At 45.8% G+C, this 21628-nt stretch overlaps 1 protein-coding gene across 2 annotated transcripts in view; it reads right to left on the bottom strand.

Moving 5' to 3' along the window:
- Window positions 1-21628, bottom strand: part of baiap2b (BAR/IMD domain containing adaptor protein 2b) — a 136156-nt gene that overhangs the window by 21348 nt on the left and 93180 nt on the right. For both annotated transcript variants that reach the window (XM_084323950.1, XM_084323951.1), the window contains exons 7-9: window positions 7386-7538; window positions 3122-3355; window positions 1471-1672 (exon numbers count right to left, since the gene is read on the bottom strand). In XM_084323950.1, coding sequence (XP_084180076.1) covers window positions 1471-1672; window positions 3122-3355; window positions 7386-7538 — 589 coding nt within the window. The remainder of the gene's footprint in view (window positions 1-1470; window positions 1673-3121; window positions 3356-7385; window positions 7539-21628) is intronic.

Raw genomic sequence — 21628 nt, 5'->3', positions numbered from 1 at the left:
GAACGAATTGAGGGGTTGTGATCCGGATTGAAACCTACTACTCTGTGAGTACAGGACAAGGTTATTATAGTTCACTAAAACTAAACTAAAACTATAGGTGTGAAAAAACAAATGTTTTAATGAAATAAAAATAAAAACTACACAAGTATACAGAAAATGTCTCAATCTCAATCCCAATTCCCTTCCATTGGGCCTAAACCTTGTTTTGGAGTGCCCTCGACTGGGCAGTGACCCTTCAGCACGGAGCTACAAGGGGTAGGGGTTGAAATCATTACCTAGGAAATAGGACGCCGCTCATTTCATCATACAATGAGTGCTTTTTAACAGGCCTATGTATTTCGGGACTTCGGGTTCCTGAGAAGCGCTTTACAAATACAATGAATTATTATTATTATTTATTGCATGTATCAAACACAGCATTTGTATGTTGAAATTAGATTAATTGTGTGCCTACAATAAATATTTTTTTATTTTAACTGAAATATAGTGAAACTGAAGTCTTTGGAACACTGTGCGTCTGATAGAGACATTTTCCTCAATATCTCCGCGAAACCTGCAAGTTATTAAACACCACCGGTTCTCCGTAACCGGGTGGGTTTCTCCTACATTACTGGTGTTCTATGACCCAGCCGCGGGAAGAACAAACGGTACTGCTCGGTTTGTATCAACATCATTCGCTGTATGATCATGAAACTGACACAACCATCGTGTCCGCCATCAAAAGATACATAACCATACATTTTTTCTTGAGTTGGAGCAGTGGAAATAGTTGTAATCATCTTTGGAACGGTGTGAGATAACAAACAAAAAAAAGCTTCACACACGATTCAGCGTATTTTCTCGAAGGGAAACCGAAACCGAAGTCCCGTCTGTTCTCCCTTTACCCCTCTGTTTGGAGTCAGCATCTGAAAACACTCCGTTTGGAGGGCCAGTTGGAGGGATAGATGATAATTTCCCTTGACTCACAATAGAATCGGGACACCCTACCCTACACTACACTGCCACGTGCAAAAAGGAGGGGTAGGGCCAAGTGGTAGGGCCAAGGGGGGTATTTGGATCGGCCCTTAGTCTTTGGCAATTTGGTCAAATTTGTCAACACAGCAATGAGGAGGCATTGGTGCTGTCTGGGAGTCTGGGATGTCTAAATGACTCCGAGTTAATTTCCTTCACAAAGTGATGCGTTTATATTATACAATACCTATTCTGAACTTCTTAAATCTTGTCCCCGACAATTACCCCCCCATATTGTAATAAAAAGAAACAAATACTGAAACGAATAAAAACACAATTTTTTTTTAAACAATACAAACTAAACTAAATGAGCAAACCCACTCTGAAACTAAACAGATTTTCTTTATAACGAAATAAAAAATACAAACGAATGAAAAACTATGATAAGCCTGGTACAGGATATGATGATATGTATGACATGTGCCCTATATGAGGCACTGCTTCTCCCTAATGTCTTACTCAGTGTGGTCTTGCTCTTGGCGGGGGCGGCCTTGCGGACGGGCAGGGTGTTGGAGTACACCTCCCCCCCCTGTCGGTGGAGTGGTGGTGAGCTCTTGCCATGGGCTCCTCTGCTCTCCATCCAGTGCTGGTAGTCGTCTCCTCCGTGGGCGCCGGCCGTGCCGTTCATAACCGGCATCCCCCCTTCCAACGCCATCAGCCTCTGTGCAGGGGAGGACATTTTAGAACCAATTAGAACACTCTCTCTCCCTCTCTCTCTCCCTCGCTCTGTCTCTTTGTCTTGCATCACGAAAGGCCGTTACATAACAGCTTGCGCCCCATCAATAATAATGAGAACAGGGTGGATCTGGGTCAAGAAACACTGATTAACGAGCAACTCAATCAAGCCTGATGGAGCAAACGGCCCTACTGGAAACTACTGGCCTTTGGGTCAAGTCTACGGATGGACAGGAATCATACCTATAGGCATATCGATAACATAATGGAATAATTACAATGAGGGTGAGAATTGGGGACAAATTCATTCCAGAGTTTCTTCTGGGGAAAGTGTACAACACAGCACACTCGCAGCATCAGCACCGTGGGTTGGGATAGTTCTTACATGTGAAGCACCTCTATGACCGGCAATGTCACAAACTCATTCATTCATTCACTTGTTGAAAGAGTCTTTCATGGGATTTCTTCCCTGGGCCCTTCTACAAAACCAGGAGTGCTGGAGTGTGTGAAAGGGCCCAGGGACCCTGCAGTAGGAATTCCTGCCGCTTCCAAGAGAAACGCTAATTGGCAGGACTCGCTAACCATTAGTTTTTTCTGTGGATGTGTCGAGAGCTCACATGATGATGCAACATCTGGGCGGGGAGGGGGGGCTGTGTGGCACACTCCAGGGGTCTCATTAGAGGTGCAAGAACGTCTGTGTTTGTGTGGTTTTTTTCGAAACCACACAAACATTTGAATGTTTTATTTATGTACAGGGTTCAAATAGGCAAGGGATATAAACAAACATAAACGCCTTCAGATAAACAGAGACATTTCAGTTACATAATGTCAATCTGGTTTTCTCTCTCATCCCCGAGCAGAACTAATGCATGTGAAGTAGTGGAATAAAGTTGGAGCGGAGGTAAGGAGGAGATGGCCTACTTCCACAAGAGCCTAGACGACACAGACTGACGATGTGTGGGAGCTCCCTTATATGTGGAAAACTTAGGTCTCTCTCTCTCTCTCTCTCTCTCTCTCTCTCTCTCTCTCTCTCTCTCTCTCTCTCTCTCTCTCTCTCTCTCTCTCTCTCCTCTCTCTCTCTCTCTCTCTCTCTCTCTCTCTCTCTCTCTCTCTCTCTCTCTCTCTCTCTCTCTCTCTCTCTCAAAGCACTTTGAACTGCAATCCCCTGTATGAAAGGTGCTATACAAATAAAGTGTATTATTAGACTGGTCTGAACAAAATGATCAGTGCGAGTACAGTAAGTGACTCAGAGAGGTCAACAGCAAGAGACAAATACATTTTTGATGCCATGAATTACACAATATGTTTGTCAATTTTAAAGGTGTAAATGTCAGCTAGGTTATAACGTTGGGTTATAGCAGTGCTTCTCAAACTTTTTCTGTCAGGCCCCCCTTTGGCGGACCAAAATATTTTGGAAAGGTCTAGTTCTACCAACCTGTTGGCTCATGAGGGCAGCCAGCTCGGGGGGCACGGGCAGGGGCTTGGCGCCGGCGATGGGATCAGAGATGACCATGACGCCCTTGGAGCCCGGGTGGTGGGAACCGGGGTGGATGGGGCCTCCCACGCCGGTCATCTGCTGGGCCAGGAGCATGGCCCGGTCTGGAAGCTTGTTGGGCTCGGCGCACGCATGCTGCCACACTGGGATCTTCTGGGACAACAGATCCTTCCCCTGGGTGTGGAGAGAGGGAGGGAGGGAGGGAGGGAGAGAAAGGGATGAGGGGAGAAAAGGTAGGTCAAGAACATGAGAAAAATGTAGGGAGGAAGGGATGCAGGGATGGATGGAGGATAAAGAGAAGTAAGGAAGGCAGACAGGGTGTGAGAGTGTGGCAAGAAAGGATGAAAGGAGGTATGGAGGATGCAGAGTGTGAGAAAGAAGTCAGTGGGGATAATGTGATGAAGGTATGAATGCCGTGATGAGGGGAAAGAAGGCCAGAGGGACGGAAGTAAAGATAGACAGATGACAAGAGACGGCAGTACGGAGGGAGGGAGACAGCGATGAGAACCTCCTTGATGAATACACTCATTCTAAAACAGGCTCTCCATTTGGCGCTTGAACGACTTGCGTCTCCTTCCATACATTATACAGTAGAGGAGAGGAATCCTAAGCAGTGTGTTATGTAAAGCTGCAGCTCATTTGCATTCGGTGTCGGCGAACAAAGAAAAAAAGAAAAGACGGAAACCATGAATACGGGACCGGTACTCAGGAGATAAGTTTGAGCGACACAATCCTCTCATAACAGGTCGGTTAGGCGCGTAAACACATTCTGTTTCCAAGGTAGTCGCGGCTGCCGAGTGGGAGCGAGAGCCAGGTGTCGAGGTGTGGGCGGATGATCGACCGAATTACCGCACAGCTCATTTTAAAGCAAAAACACACAGAACAAAACGTGCACACATACAGATCTATAAAATGAGAGTGATGCAAAAATAAATAAATAAAGGAGCATCTAAAGTATCTTGTGTTTTTATTATGGATTCAGTTTTGGAGTGGGAATATCTTTATTATAAATTCAGTTTTAGAGGGGGGATATCTCATTCATGAACAGAGTATGAAACTTGGGATTTGTGAAAATGCATTATTTATTTCTAAATTGTTTTTATCTACTTTTTCTTCTCCCTTTTTTTTGTCCACTTTTTCTCCTTATTTTTCAATTTTTCTCCCATCCCAATTTCGTATTTCCAATTCTCGCATATGCCCCCCACTGGTCGGTTGTAGGGAGGATAGAAGCCTTGCATCACGTGTCCCCTCCGGTACACAAGGAGGCAGCCTGTCACATCTTTTCACCTGCCAGCGCGGACTCTCATTGGCGAGGTGTAACGTGTGGGAGGCTCACATTAACCCTGCCATTTCCTGTCTCTGCTGTGCAGGCGTCCCCCAACCGACCTGTAGGAGTCGCTGTCCACAACGTCCAGATTACCACCCATCGACTTCCACCCGCTGACTCTGCCAATTGAGCCAGTATGACGGCCGGCCCAAGCCGGAGGCAATGCTGACACCCGGATTCGAGACCGGAGTCTCTTGCATTGGTGACAAGCGCAATCTTCGCTGCGCCACCCAGCCGCCCTTCTCCTCCTTTTTCTGTGATTTTTTCTCCCCATCCCAATTTTACCTCTCGTGCCAATTCTCCCTCCCCTGTCCTGATCGTTGCTCGCATATGCCCCCCACTGGCCGGTTGTAGGGAGGATAGAAGCCTTGCATCACATGTCCCCTCCGATACATGTGGAGGCAGCCTGTCACATCTTTTCACCTGCCAGCGTGGACTCTCATTTGGCGAGGAGTAACGTGTGGGAGGCTCACACTGCCCCCGCCATTTTCCTGACTTTGCTGTGCAGGCGCCCCAACCGACCTGTAGGAGTCGCTGTTCACAACGACCAGACTACCACCCTTCGACTTCCCACCCGCTAACTCTGCCCAAGCCGGATTCTAACCCGGTGTCTCTTGCGTTGGTGACGAGCGCAATGTCCGCTGCGCCACCCAGCCGCTTATTTCTAAATTGTTGACTGGTTTATGAATAGGAAGCTTGTGAATTATTTATCAAGCTTCGATGTCAGTTGGATTTCGGACTTTAAAGGAATGAGGGGAGCTGGATTCATGGAGTCTGAGGGGAGCTGGATTCATGGAGTCTGAGGGTAGTTGGATTAATTGCGTTTTTAAGTTATAATTGGGAAATATTGAGGTATTGTGTGGGTGTGGGTGTGTAAATTAATGTATGAGTTTGTATCTGTTTGCATACATATGCAGTGTGTGTGTGTGTGTGTGTGTGTGTGTGTGTTCATATTTGTTTGCAAACACATGCACTGTGTGTGTGTGTGTGTGTGTGTGTGTGTGTGTGTGTGTGTGTGTGTGTGTGTGTGTGTGTGTGCTCCTCAATCTGTCTGTCTGTTGGTGGGAGGGGGTGAGTGACTCAGATCCCAGTTGGCTCTATCTGCAAGGTAATGGAGTGTGTAGGTGTGTGTGGAGCGAGCGTAGTACACCAGCGCCATGAAAAAATAAATAAAAAAAACTCTGCTAGCAGATCGTGGCGCTTCCACTCGTTCCTTTTATCCTCTCATTCCATCCCTTCATTCCATCCCGTGTTCCTTCCCTCATTCCCTTCCCTACTCATTAACCACAGCAGAGCAGCGTTGTTCCCTCCCGACCATCTTATGCAAGTAGAACGGTAGGGGGGGGAAGAGAGAGAGAGAGAGAGAGAGAGAGAGAGAGAGAGAGAGAGAGAGAGAGAGAGAGAGAGAGAGAGATGATGAGCACAGAGTTAATTCTGAGACAGAGTTGAAGAACGTGTTGTTCTCATTCTGAGACAGAGAAAGAGAACAAAAGAAAGATAGCGAGAAAGAGATAGACACAAAGACACATCTCTCACCCACGTATATCTTGTGATACAATGGATTCTTGGAAGGTCAACTCTCCTTCTGCCTGTAATCAACTGTGCCGTTTAGAAAGTGGTAGAACACTAATTGACTGCCCTCCTCCTCACCTTTTTGTGTCAGCACATATTAGTACACACACCTACTGTATACACACACACACACACACACACACACACACACACACACACACACACACACGGTTAGTTTATGTGATATATGGGGACTAGACTTACATTTATTCTGTAACTAACCCTGGACCGTAACCGTGACACTACAATAGCTAGTCAAACAGAATCAGGATGTCGAACGTGTCTTCATTTAGTCCCCAAACCCCCAAAGGTCCTGATTTTCCTGCCATGTACTCTCCGAGTTGGCCCCAAGTTTTCCACATATAAGCGAACTCCCACACACACACACGTCGTCAGTCTATGTCGTCTGGGCTCTTGTGGAAGTAGGCCATTTCCTCCCCTGTCCTCCGCCCCTCCTTACCTCCCCTCCTCCAACTTTACTCCACTACTTCACATTCATTAGTTCTGCTCTTCTGCTTGGGGACGAGAGAGGCAGAGAGAGAGAGGGAGAGAGAAAGAGAGAGAGAGAGAAAAAAGAGAGAGAGACAGTAAAAAAAAAAAGAGAGAGAGAGAGAGTTTTCTGGGATAATAGAAACCTCCTGGAGAGGGTTCTCCTGTCTGCAGGGATTCGTGAGAGCAGTCAAGCTGTGACAGCAGTGGAGCCCTTGAAGCCGTTGGCTGGATGCGATAGAATGAACGGCTACAGAGGGGAACACTGTCTGGCAGAAAGAGTTCACCAGTTTTGCGAACGAAGACGAGGCAGCAAAAGAAAAATAGGCCACAACCTCCACTGGCGTAGCTTACATTTTAATACCTGAACCAACACAGTGCATTTTAGAGTTTAAACGGGAGGTGGTTTTTGATTTGTGTTATTTCCTGTATCAGGGCGAGGGGTGGATGTTGTATTGTAGAAAATAAAATCTTCCACCCCCTAGATCAAATCGAGCAAAAACGACCTTATACACTATACAATGAGCCATGTATGTACACTATAAAAAAAGGAATGAATTTACTTAACAGTGGACGTGATTTCCCTTACTAAAACCCATACGATAACAGGTGTGTTGACAAAACACGCGTTAAGAGCGACACAATTTTAAGCCAGGTTGTGTCATTCTGTAACACATCTGCATGGTTATACAGAGACATGTTATCTCAAACACATCTTGTTTTGAGAGTGTCATGCCTGCAAATGCCCAGCAGGGCCCTAGCTGATGAAGAAGCACCTGTGCGTTAGGTCCTAATAACAGCTGAAGCGCGTCTCACCTTGCTGTGGTAGGCGCTGCTGTTCTTGGCCACGGCACACTGGCGGTCGACCAGGAAGCAGTATCTCCTCCTCTCTTCGGACAGGGCATTCTTGTAGCCCTCTGCGATGTAGTTGTCCAGCTCGCTCTGCTTGCTGCTGATGGCCTCCACGTACTGCGGAGAGGGGGGAGGAAGAGGAGGAAGAGGATGGTATGAATAGCCTGCTACACACACTGGAGCTGGATGGATGTTGGCCTTCATCGACTGATTTGACGTTACCTGACCAGGTTAAGAGGGAAGGTTCGGGTTGATTTGACATTACCTGACCAGGTTAAAAGGGAAGGTTCGGGTTGATCTGATGTTACTTGGTCAGGTTAAAAAGGAAGGTTCAGGTTGACCAGGTTAAAAGGTTTTCTCTCGCTGAAGTTTTGATTTCTGAGAAATTGGCACTGGCATTCCGTATTTTGTTAGCGATACTGCTGGTGCAAGTCAATAGGGTATGAAACCATTACTCTAAAATAGTTCTATTGCCTATTGTATAACTAGAGATTTTTTCCTCTAAATGGAATGGCTTGCAGTATTTATTTATTTATTTTATTAATTTTTTTTTCTCACTTTTTCTGTATTTTTTCCCCTCCCATCCCAATTGAGTCGTTATGCCAATTCCCTTCCTGGTCTTAGCGTGCATTGCCCCACTGTCGGCCTAGGGAGGGTGTAGAACTACCGCATGCCTCCTCCGATACATGTGGAGTCAGCCAGCCGCTTCTTTTCACCTGACAGCGAAAGGAAAGGAAGAGGTAGGAAAGACGTCTAATAATCCTGAACCTAACCCTAATCCTTTAGTGTGTAATAGTCAAGGGCAACTTCTACCCTGACCATGAAATAAGCCGGCATCATGCCAATAGCCACAGTTTCTACCAAGTCACTCTCACAGTATGCGTGTCCTCTGGCAAATGTAATTATGTTTTGGCATGTGAGATTAGCCGACGTCGACACGTACTGCACTGTGTAGGGGAGTCCTGCTTGGTCGTATTGCTCATGCTAACAAATGAAAGCTATGGAGGATTTTAGTGTAGTCAAAATGAAATATGCCATTTCTGATATATAAAAGACTTATGTGACTCAAATGGACGTGCTGACAGGGAAATCATTCACTGAAAAGCCAATTCCTTTTGGGAAATGCTACTGCAGATATATACTGAAGAAAATCCCGGCATTATAGCAAAGGAATTAAAGAGCCTTTGTCTATGGTGGCTGTCTTATCATAAAGTCTCCTTTATGTGATAAACTGTGACTGCATTATTTTGTATTCCCAGCAGATTAGTTGAGTTGAAGCACCTGGCTCCCTGTCCCAACCTGCTCTCCCTCCCTCCCTCTGTCGCTAGATTTAAACCCATTCACCCTCTGTTCCCTCCTTTATCAACGCAGACTACTAAATCCTCTCTGTCCTTGGCCTTGGATAAGGGCCATCCTGGCGGACCCTCAACACCCTCTGCATAGTTTCGACTCCTGCCATCAGGGGGGAGGTGCACTTTCCCTAGGAGCGCCAAATCAAACAGATATCTGAGATCATTTTGTTCCCTCAGCTGTTGGGTTCTTAAACAAGCTGTAGGCCTGGTTGCTATTGCATTCACACTTTGACAAAGGACTGATGGACTCTTGGTTGACTGATGGGTGCTTTTATAGCTCACTTTATTATGATGACATCTACTCTATGTTTATTATTTATTTATGTCTTTTTATTTATTTTTATGATGTGTATTGCTTGTCTGACTACTGTTTGCAAGCCAAATTGCCCCTTCAGGGACAATAAAGACTATCCAATCCAATCCAATCTCTCTACGCTGCATTAGTGGTGCCACTCATCCACATCAGTTATCACCAGCACAGAGGTCAAAGGTAAGGTAACGGCTGTTTCATTACTGACCACAATTTTGATTGATGAACATTCATTCACTATTCTCTGAACCAGAGAATAGCCACAGTACATCGCTATTCCCATTCAGTGAATAAGAACGATTGATTTGATTCCGTTTTGAATTAACACTTTGATCGCCATGGTTAAAATTCATAATTTACCATCCCTCGCCATCTCTATTTGTCTATGGAGAAGTTCCCCTTCTTTGCAGGGCTATAATTTTTTTAATTGTATTGCTAAATTGACATTATCATGGCCCATTCAAGGTCCTATATGTATTGTTCAGGGTGTATCAATGTTATACTTTTTCATTCACATATTCATACTAAAATACGGTCTAAAGTATAAGTATGTTTTTATCGTTTTCTGCAGCTTTCTTCAGAACGTGATTTATAGCCCTAAATGCATTATATGCATGATGAAATACAGTTTGATAGCGATCTGTGCCAGATAAAAAATGTCAACTGCACGTAGTTCTAGAAGTTACTACGTATCATCTGATGATGACCGGATGGGCGGGGGGTCGTTTATAATTCCGTGGGCAGCGTTAGATGATTCATCCAGTGTGGGTCATATGGTCATCATAGCAGTTTATATGGAACACGTTAGAATATAACGCTGCAACTCACCGTGGCTTCCTCGCGCCGCTGGCAGATGAGCGTGGAACAGAATTTTTTCTATTATGGGATGGAGAAATGCCCGATCCATTTCCAGGTTGTATAATAGTATATACGTCCAAATCATGTTGTTTTTTCGAGTTATTTGCACCGATCGATGTTCACTGTGTCAAGACGGAGTCTCTCTAACGATAGCGAGTGCCCGGACAACATGTGGATGAGCACGTCCGGTTCGACGAGTCATTTCCTGTTGGCGATCTGCCGATCGGCCACCAGATGGCGCTCTTGAACCGCTAGAGAGTTGAGTGGAGCTTTGCAGTACATCTCAGGGCCCCGGAGGGGAAATATGATTTCGATCACAGATTTTTGAAATATTGATATCAAAGACGAATTACGGCGTCTTCGGCAGAATGAGCATGGCTAGGAATGACGTCTAAACACGTCATCGGCGATTAAAGTGTTAATGGTTGAGTACTAGTACTAGTCAAAGCACATCACACATGGAATGACTGCATACATGTCTAGATGCAAAGCTCCTGGCAAGTTAGTGGCAATGACAATAACTCTATTCACTCACTCACAATGTCAATAACTCTATTCACTCTCACAATGTCAATAACTCTATTCACACACTCACAATGTCAATAACTCTACACTCACTCACAATGTCAATAACTCTATTCACTCTCACAATGTCAATAACTCTATTCACACACTCACAATGTCAATAACTCTACACTCACAATGTCAATAACTCTATTCACTCACTCACAATGTCAATAACTCTACACTCACAATGTCAATAACTCTATTCACTCACTCACAATGTCAATAACTTTACACTCACTCACAATGTCAATAACTCTACACTCACTCACAATGTCAATAACTCTACACTCACTCACAATGTCAATAACTCTACACTCACTCACAATGTCAATAACTCTACACTCACTCACAATGTCAATAACTCTATTCACTCACTCACAATGTCAATAACTCTATTCACACACTCACAATGTCAATAACAATATTCACGCACTCACAATGTCAATAACTCTATTCACTCACTCACAATGTCAATAACTCTACACTCACTCACAATGTCAATAACTCTATTCACACACTCACAATGTCAATAACTCTACACTCACTCACAATGTCAATAACTCTTCACTCACAATGTCAATAACTCTACACTCACTCACAATGTCAATAACTCTATTCACTCACTCACAATGTCAATAACTCTATTCACACACTCACAATGTCAATAACTCTATTCACTCACTCACAATGTCAATAACTCTTCACTCACTCACAATGTCAATAACTCTACACTCACTCACAATGTCAATAACTCTACACTCACTCACAATGTCAATAACTCTACACTCACTCACAATGTCAATAACTCTATTCACTCACTCACAATGTCAATAACTCTATTCACACACTCACAATGTCAATAACAATATTCACGCACTCACAATGTCAATAACTCTATTCACACACTCACAATGTCAATAACTCTACACTCACTCACAATGTCAATAACTCTATTCACACACTCACAATGTCAATAACTCTATTCACACACTCACAATGTCAATAACTCTACACTCACAATGTCAATAACTCTATTCACACACTCACAATGTCAATAACTCTACACTCACTCACAATGTCAATAACTCTATTCACTCACTCACAATGTCAATAACAATATTCACGCACTCACAATGTCAATAACTCTATTCACACACTCACAATGTCAATAACTCTACACTCACTCACAATGTCAATAACTCTTCACTCACTCACAATGTCAATAACTCTATTCACACACTCACAATGTCAATAACTCTTCACTCACTCACAATGTCAATAACTCTACACTCACTCACAATGTCAATAACTCTTCACTCACTCACAATGTCAATAACTCTTCACTCACTCACAATGTCAATAACTCTAATGTGCAGAACAGTTCTGCAGTGCCTGGCTACATGGTGGTAATGTCAACGTAGTGACACCATATTAAACCTAAATGCTATTCAAGGACAAAGGTCGACAAAAAAGGAAACCATTTGGTGGAGGAAAGGTAGACAAAATATTTGGTGGGGAATTTGACAGAAAGACAACAGAGACATTTGGTGGGGGGCTTGATAATTGGATGCAGGATTTTATCCATTCCCCAACAGAGCGCGTTATTCAGATTTTGGACAATATGGTTGATAGATTCACATTCAAAGAGTCGCCTTCTGCTATAAGACATGTACAAGGCTCCCTGTGGAATAACTTTCAATAGTCAATGTGACTCATCTCAAGACGTCATCTAGCTCCACATTCAAAGAGTCGCCTTCTGCTATAAGCCATGTACTGTACTGAAGAGTCCCTGTGGAATAACTGACCTACATCCCCAATCAGAACAGACATACTGTACATTAGTCTCCAGTTCCTAATGCATCTTTTAGTGTTGAAACATGAATGGTGCCACGTGATGATTTGCGGTCCTGTCGTAATTAACATAAGGACTCGGTGAGTTCCGTCCTTTGAACATTTCCAATTGAAAACAGTAGTGACATCAAGGTGTGCATTAGAAACTGGAAACTACTGTAGACCAAGTACTCCAAACTCTCTGCTGGCATTAACTGCCAAACTGCCAAGCTAATATATTATACTGACAGACAGACACACATTTCTATACTTATGAGGACTATTGACATCCTTCCATTGACTCTTTTCATTCCATAGTCCTTTACCCTAACTGTAAACACATACTTGGCCCCTAACCCTAAAATGGCTGTATCTTAAAGGTAGAATCTGTAATGCCGTCAAACAGTGATCGCTAGGCAAAAGAGCCCCACTTGGTATTGCACTTTGATTCCTTTTTTTAGTTTTGGTCTAATGTGTGGGTTTAGTAACTTATTATACTGTGCATTTCTCCAGGCCTCTCTAGCAACCCCTCCCCTATCCCCACTCAACTCCAACCCACACATTAGACTAAAACATTGATAAAAGATTGTAACAAAATGCAATACTAAGAGGGGCTAGAGGTCGCCGTTTGACGACATTACAGATTCTACCTTTAAGATGCCTGCAGCACATGGTCTGCCTCCTGCTCTTTGCCAAACCCAAGGTTGAAATAAATAAATTGAATTTTGAGAGTGATGAATATTGAGTGGTGTGCGTTGCCACGCAGTTGGGCACCACCGCTCTCTCCGTAGAAAGAACAATAGCCCGGTCGACACAGCTATTTCACCGGTGATCATGAACAGGCGGCTTTAAGGTCAGAACCAGCCAGAATATCCCCACTTTTGGTCCTCACAAGGACAGAAAAACAACAGCGCACACATTCAGTATATACTGTGTACACACACACACACACATGTGCCATTATATAACTCATTACAGCAAGGCAAGCGTGTGTTTACTGCAACTGACTCAGTTTACCATTTTACAACACGGCCACCCAGACGTTCCCTCCCCACGCGGGTCTCTGGAGGTCTCCGTCGAGTTGCTCTTGCTCTCCCTCCCTCTTCGTCTCTCTCTCTCTCTCTCCGTCTGTCTCTCTCGCTCTCTCTCTCTCTACATTACATTAATGTGACTTCCTTTCCGTCTAGGGCTTCGCAACGAGGAAGAAATCACTAGCACGATAATCACAAAACTCTTTTCAATGTCGATATTTATCGTTGGAAGTTCGACGCATGTGTGTGATATTTTTGTGAGAATTGTCATTAATTTTCAGGAAATTGCAGCGTGTACTTTGACAACCCAATGCCATAACTTCATCACAATGCAATCCCAATGCAAGACGACTAGACGATAATAATTTCTGCCCTCCTTGCCATACCCCCTCATCAGATCCACCCCCAACTGCCTCCTCCTTCCCCACCTCCCCCGGTCGAAGGGAGACTGAGATAGAGAAGTTCCTCTATGATGTCACTCCTGTGTTGACTGACTACCGGACGCATGTCTGTAATGAGTCTAATGAGTCTAATGAGTCAGAGATGTCAGTGGCACAGAGACAATAGAGACGCTCGCTCTGCAATTAATCTCCCTTTTATTTCCATCCTCATTTACAGAATGATCACAGAGACGGGAGAGAGGGAGAGAGAGAGAGAGAGAGAGAGAGAGAGAGAGAGAGAGAGAGAGGGCTAATTTAGAGCTTCATTAGTGCTGAATGTAGGTTGGAGAGGAGGTGTGTTGAGTTTATGTGTTGATATGGTTGCATGTAACTGCTTAACTGTTCCACAAGAGGGCGCTATAGGCGCATGGAGACGTAGCTATTGTAGCTGACGTCAGGTAAGAGGGTATAAAAGGGGTTGTTCCCTCCCCCTCGATCTCTTCCTCATCTAGCTCTCACAGTCTCATGGTGCATATGTGAAATAAACCACGCCGATTAAAGGCTAAAGAAGGACCTTGTCGTCATGAACCTATTATTGTTGCTCCCCAGGTGACTCTGTTAACAAGGTGATTAAAGGACAGGTTATGTGATGTGATGGGATGTGATGGGTGGTCTCATTTAAATTTGTTCTCATGGTACCCCTCTCACACTTTATCCAAAATGTTAACATCCCTCTTTTTATGATTTTTTCCCCGCCTGGTTCCATGATTCAGTCCACTATCATCATAAACTTCACAGAATGTTTTAGAATGTCCATTCTTACTCCATGTCGAAAGAAGCAACAGTTGCTATCATGTGCAAAACAACAGCTGCTATGTGTTGATATTGGAGAAATATGTCAACAAAACATTTAATAATTTGGTGTGTTATTACTGGATCTAAACAACACGCAGTGGAACAGTAATTGTTACTTTTACCAGTGTTTTTTTGTTTAAGTAATTTTTTTTAAGAGATGGGGAGGACATGCAGCATAGGTCCCGGGCCGATTTCGAACCCAGGACGCCTGTATATTTTCCCCAACGGAGTTTCACTTCCGCATTCGGTTTGCGCGATCTGATTGGCCACTGACGTTTCTCTCAGCGCCAATCGCGTTACTCCTAACAAACTGGTTAAGCTTGGCGACTCTTTCGAAGTCGCTCTCTTTCGAAGTTGGTTAAGGTTAAGGTTAAGGTTAGTTGTTTCAAAGATCTCCCGTCAGGGCAACTGCGGCTCCCCGACACACATGTTGCTCCTCTCACCTATATTCTAATACCGTGCCGACACGCCCCTGTGGTTCCAGACAGTTTGTGACAATAATGGTGTCGGTGGGTTGGCAGCCGCCAGGAAAGCACATCTGTTGACCTGCCACATGGAGGAGCTACAGTGCACACACACACACACACACACACACACACACACACACACACACACACACACACACACACACACACACACACACACACACACACACACACACACACACACACACACACACACACACACACACACACACACACACACACACACACACACACACACACACACACACACACACACACACACACACACACACACACACACACACACACCTTAATGATTTACACACACGCACGCACACACATACACTCACACCCACTTGAAAGATGTACACACACATACACACACTAGGGAGTACATCTTCATATCGGTGATAGAACAGCTACGTATCCTAATTGAACATGCATTAGATCCAAGATAAAAATCCAAAGGCAAAGCATATAAAAGAATGTGTGTGTGTGTGTGTGTGGGGGGGGGGGGGTCTTGTAGCATGCACAGACGCACAAGTGATTGTTTTCCCAGCAGGGAGGCTTGTACAGCACAGTTAGATAGGCGTGCCGGACCACCGGGCTGCACCGGGGAGCTGTCAATCTCCAGAGAACGACTGAGGAACTCGAGATGTACGTACGTACATAGAGTGTGTGTGTGTATGTGTGTGTGCATGTGAGTGTGTGTGTGCGTGTGTGGGTGCACATGTTCCATTTGCACGATTTAGTGTAAGTGTAAACCCCAGAGGAGAGTTCAAACGAGAACATCAATAAGAGAGTTACCATGGAGTTCATACAGATTTGTTTCGTTTGCTTTGTCTTGTTTACTGTACCTCTGTGTGTGTGTGTGGTTATTTTGGGCAAGTAGCAAATGCTCTATAATTGCAGGGGGCCCCGAGGCACACCCTACACACTGGGACGTGGTAACAAAGGGACTAGGTATGGGTGGAACGAGACAGTAGAAGCAGCCAAACCAGTCTCTTTCCCCCCTTGGGATTCCTCCAGTCTCGGCCACACAAACACCGTTTGCACAGCTGGCAGAAGATACACAGCCCTCGGTTGTATATATACAGAGGACTCATACTGACATGAATACACTGTACACTGTACACGCACTCCGAATGCATATTTAGTCGGTTATATAAATACATACCAGCACACTAGAGCCCTGGCCATTTCAGTTGGCTTCTTAAAAACCGTACTATTACGCAAGCCGGTGAATATACGAGCGTTACGTAATAGCATCGTGATCATGTAGCGGCACGGTGGGGTAGTGGTTAACACTGTCGCCTCACAGCTAGAAGGTCGTGGGTTTGATTCCCGCTTGGGGACCAGGTTGCCGTGTTGCCAGGTACCCAGGTGGGGTATCTCCCGGGCCTTTCTGTGTGGAGTTTGCATGTTCTCCCCGTGCTCGCAAGGGTTTCCCCCCCGATAAGAGAAACCCAATGGAAAAACATGCACAACAGATCGCTAACGCTGTTGCGTCCGTGACGAAGACAGCCAGGCACTTGGATTGGTCCCCGGGGCGCGGTCCCTCGCAGACGCCCCTATCTGCTCCCGGCTGCCCTTGGGGGGGGGGGGGAGGACGACGGGATGGGTCAAGTGCAGAGACTCAATCGCATCGGCGACCCAACAATTGCATGTGTGTGTGTGCCGCCCATCGCATGTGTGTCACTGCATGCCAAATAAAGACTTCTCCAAAGTCCTGCATTATTATTATTATTATTATTATTATTCTGTAACGCGGTATCATTTCATAACGGATCCCAGGAGCGAGGCGGTGCTTTGATAAGTACATCTGCATGTTGCTGCTACACAGCTAGCTACCCTCTTTCAATAATTCAAGCGATGTTAACGCGCCCGGGAGCGCCGTGTGCCTTACACACGCGTGTTCTGGACGCACAGTATGTGCTGTACAGGCGTAAATACTGTATGGGTATTCTCCTGCTATGGACAAGCTGCCAGTCATCTGGACACGGCTTACAGCTCCCTGTTCCATTCAAGGCCTCAGCCTGTTCGGGGGGGGGGGGGGGGGGGATCAGCAGCAGGGGAAATTAAGGAGCTGCTGTTGACATGTACACTTCTGCTTTCTGCTGACACTGAGCACCATCAGCAGAGAGAGAGAGAGAGAGAGAGACAGAGACAGAGACAGAGACAGAGACAGAGAGGAGAGAGAGAGAGAGAGAGAGAGGGAGAGGGAGAGGGAGAGGGAGAGGGAGAGGGAGAGGGAGAGGGAGAGGGAGAGGGAGAGGGAGAGGGAGAGGGAGAGGGAGAGGGAGAGGGAGAGGGAGAGAGGGAGAGGAGGAGAGAGAGAGAGAGAGAGAGAGAGAGCGAGAGCGAGAGAGAGAGAGAGAGAGAGAAAGAAAGAAAGAAAGAAAGAGAAAGAGAAAGTGCGTGTGTATGTATGTATATGTACAGTATACACTGGTGTGTGTGTGTGTGTGCGTGTGTGTATGTATGTATCATAATGCATACTAGTATGTACTGGTATGTATGTGTGTGTGTCTCTCTCTCCTCTCTGTGAGATTCCCCACCAGAGGAATATGTTCACATTCGATGGAGAGATAAAGGAGGTCGAGAGAAAGCATGATGGAGGAGAAGGATGGAGGGAGAAAAGTTCAGCTCCCCGCCTTAAATTATTCACTCCAGCTGACTTTCTCTCTCCTCTTCCCGGCTCCCGCAACCTCTCAGATCATCCCTACACTCTGTCTCTCAGTCTTCTCTCTCTCTCTCTCTCTGCCTCCGCATGTCTCAGTCTTCTCTCTCTCAGTCTTCTCTCTCTCTCTCTCTCTCTCCCTCGTCTCTCTCTCTTAGGCATCATCAGTACTCCTCTCACTCAATCCTTCACGGCAACAACAGCCTGGGGGGGATGGCTGGGGGCGTTGAAGTGGTGCTCAATAGCACACACACACACTCTATCTGACGTAGTATCATCTGACGTAGAATCAACATCCCCTTATTCCTCCATTCTGCATTCTGTAGACTCGCTCTCCCCCACCCCCCCCCCCCCCTCCCCCCCCCCCCGCTCTCTCCCCCGCTCTCTCCCCCCCGCTTCTCTCTAGCATCATCAGTTGCACAGTAGCATCATCAGTACTCTTCTCACTCAGTCCTTCACGGCAACAACAACAGCAGGAGGAGGAGGACGATGGGGGCGTTGAGGTGGTGCTCAACAGCACACACACACACACACACACACACACACACACACACACACACACACACACACACACACTCTGACGTAGTATCATCTGATGTAGAATCTCCTCTGACACCATCCCACTGTCAAAACCTTTAATGAAATAGACTGTTCAACTGTTGCTAGACTGTGCTGTTGGCACCCAGGGGGGGGGGGGGGGGGGGGGGGGGGTTAGGGGGGAGGGACCCTGTAGGGGTGGAGGTGCTCAGTCTGGGCAGTGGGCACAGTAACATGCAACACCTCCCACAATGCTGTTTTGTGTTGGGTTAATAGCATCCTTCCGTTTTTTTTAAATACTAAAATGCCATAGAAAAATACGAAGAAAATGAGTGTACGTGCAGAGGCGGAGCCAGCTTGAGCATAATGCGTTTCATCGTCTAATTCCCATTTCCATGAAGGGGAGTTGATGACAGATTTTATTTGATATGCGCCACTGCTCTGGAAAACCCACGGGGCGCTAGAGGGACGGGTTAAAACATTACTGTCACTACTGGTGCTGTGACTTCTCCTGTTTATGTCTCTGAGAGAAAGAGAGAGAGAGAGAGAGAGAGAGAGAGAGAGAGAGAGAGAGAGAGAGAGAGAGAGAGAGAGAGAGAGAGAGAGAGAGAGAGAGAGAGAGAGAGGAGAGAGAGAGAGAGAGAGAGAGAGAGAGAGAGAGAGGAGAGAGAGAGAGAGAATGAGAAACATAGAAGGAGAGATAGAAGGAGGAGAGGAGAGAGAATGAGAGAGGAAGGAGAGAGAGGAGGGAGAGAGAGAGAAAGGAGAGCGAAATAGAGCAAAAGAGAGAGAGGAGAGCAAAAGAGAGAGAGAGAGAGAAAAAGAGGGAGAGAGAGAAAGAGAGAGCAAAAGAGAGAGAGAGAATGAGAAACATAGAAGGAGAGATAGAAGGAGAGAGAGGGAGAGGAGAGAGAATGAGAGAGGAAGGAGAGAGAGGAGGGAGAGAGAGAAAGGAGATCAAAAGAGAGAGAGAGAGAGAGAGAGAGAGAGAGAGAGCGAGAGAGAGAACAGATAGAATAAGACCTTGGAGATGAGTGAGACCTGCGGTGAGGAGGGAAAGCCCCCTGCCCTCTTCTAAGTAGTGCAGCTTTACCTCCTACGCCGCCCCCAACGAGTGGTGATGTAACGCCTCATCCACTGCCATTATCCCGCCTGCTACTATCCCATTTCCATTTCCTTCTTCTGCAGTGCATTTCTGGAGGTCTTTCCCTGAGACTTAATAACAGTATTTCCATCCAGTCTCACCCCCTGCTCTTAGAGGGGGGAGAACCAGTGGGTGGGTGGTTGGGAAGGTACATTCCTCACGAAGGAAAGACGCATGCTATTAAAACTGAGACCCACTTTTGTATTTTCTAAGGGGGGGGGGGGGGGGGGGGGGGGGGTGTCTTTAGGGGGGGTATAGCAGGTCAACAGTAGATGCCACATAGAAGTGATGACATCAACTGACAGCGTGGAACATGACGATTGATTTTAGACGCTGCCCAAAATACCCAAAATACTGTACCACGTTAAGATCCCATGACCCTGAGGAACACCATACTGTGATTTGGTATTAAAAACATTTGACATTTGGGGATTTCTGTAATAATTGCATTTCTCTGCAATTGGATGGAGACCACTTCTGTTCTGGATATTTCTCAGAAAACCTCCCTTATGGTCAATAAACCTACAAAAACATACATGTTTAATTAAGGACCCCAGTATGCAATATACAGTATAGAATAGGTGAAAATAACACCCCTTTAAAAAATGTCCATGGCAGTTTTTCCTTCGCCAACCCTGGAGCATTGTTTAGACAAGCTAGCATGACATGGTTGGTACCAAATTTAGGTTGTCTAGTTTCAGTTGATACCAGTATCTTCACTCTAGCTTTAAAACTCTACATCCCAATTCCCTCCAAATTCCCTCCCATTTCACCGACCAAGCTTTTAATAATGAAGGAGCGAGAGGGTTTACCAGACAGTACATCACGTTCAGGCACTGAGTCCGTGCTTTATGATCCCTGAGGGACACCGTCGTAAATGAGTGCATTTTCATCTCATTTGGTTTTAATATTAACATCAATCATAAGCAAAAGGATTGGTGGATTACTTTTTTATATATATATTTCTTGGTCCCTCAGAAAGGCTGTTGATGTGATTTTTATACAGCGTTTAATTAAAAGGTTGAGGATGGAGCTTTTTGTTGTAGAGTCAAGCATTTAATTATACGTACGGACAGACACGCATGTACTGTACACACACACACACACACACACAGGTATTGATACTTGCACACTCTCTCTCTCTCTCTGTCTCACTCTCACCCACATGCATGAACAAACGCATATTCACACACGCAAGCAAACACACATTATTAATGCATGAACACACTCTAGTCTCGATCATTTACACCAGTATAGTCTATAATAATAATGGATTGGATTTATATAGCGCTCTTCTCTGATTGACTGTTGCTCTGACTCAGAGCGCTTCACAGAGTCCATTATTCGTTCATACACAGTCATACCGGTGGTGGTAAGCTACAATTGCAGCCAGAGCTGCCCTGAGGCAGACTCACGGAAGCGTGGCGAATAATCAACGCCTACGGCCCCTCCGACCACCACCAACATTCATTCACATGCATACACATTCATACGAGGCAAGTAGGTTAAGTGTCTTGCCCAAGGACACAACGGCAATGGGATGGACATGGGCTTGAGCGGGATTCGAACCACCAACCCTTCGATCATTGGACGCCCCGCTCTACCCCTGAGCCATTTCATCAGGAGCGAGACTCTGATGATTGGAAATGGCTGTGTGTGTGTGTGTGTGTGTGTGTGTGTGTGTGTGTGTGTGTGTGTGTGTGTGTGTGTGTGTGTGTGCGTGCGTGCGTGCGTGCGTGCGTGCGTGCGTGTGTGCATCTAAGAAACCTGTGCTTTCACGCCTGCTAAGCCGTTAAAGCCCAGAGGAACGGCCGGGGCTTTAGTGGTGAATGTACAGCTCAGCCCCTCACAGCTCCATGTATCCATTTATGGAACGACTCGACAAGGACTTCCTTTCTCGGTCCAATAGGCTGCGCTGCAAGACTAACAATTACCAATAATTAACCCCGCCCCCGCCACCGCCACCACCACCACTGCTACCACCACCACCACCACCACCAACACCGCTACCACCACCACCACCACCATCACCACCTCCTCTGCCTGTCTCAGGTCGTGGCCTACATGTCTGCCGTCTCAGCCTCCATGGGTACTGTAAAATTAGCTCTTAACCTTTTGATTCCAATGCGTGTTCCGTGCTGCTAGGCCTCATTAAAATCATTCAACCTACGGCGTCATGTCAATTCCGCTGTAGTGTGT

The sequence above is a fragment of the Notolepis coatsorum genome (genome assembly GCF_963971535.1).
Source record: "Notolepis coatsorum genome assembly, chromosome: 10".
In the NCBI taxonomy this organism is placed as follows: Eukaryota; Metazoa; Chordata; class Actinopteri; order Aulopiformes; family Paralepididae; genus Notolepis; species Notolepis coatsorum.
The sequence above is the reverse complement of the archived record's forward strand: the minus strand, read 5'-3'. Positions and strand labels throughout refer to the sequence as shown.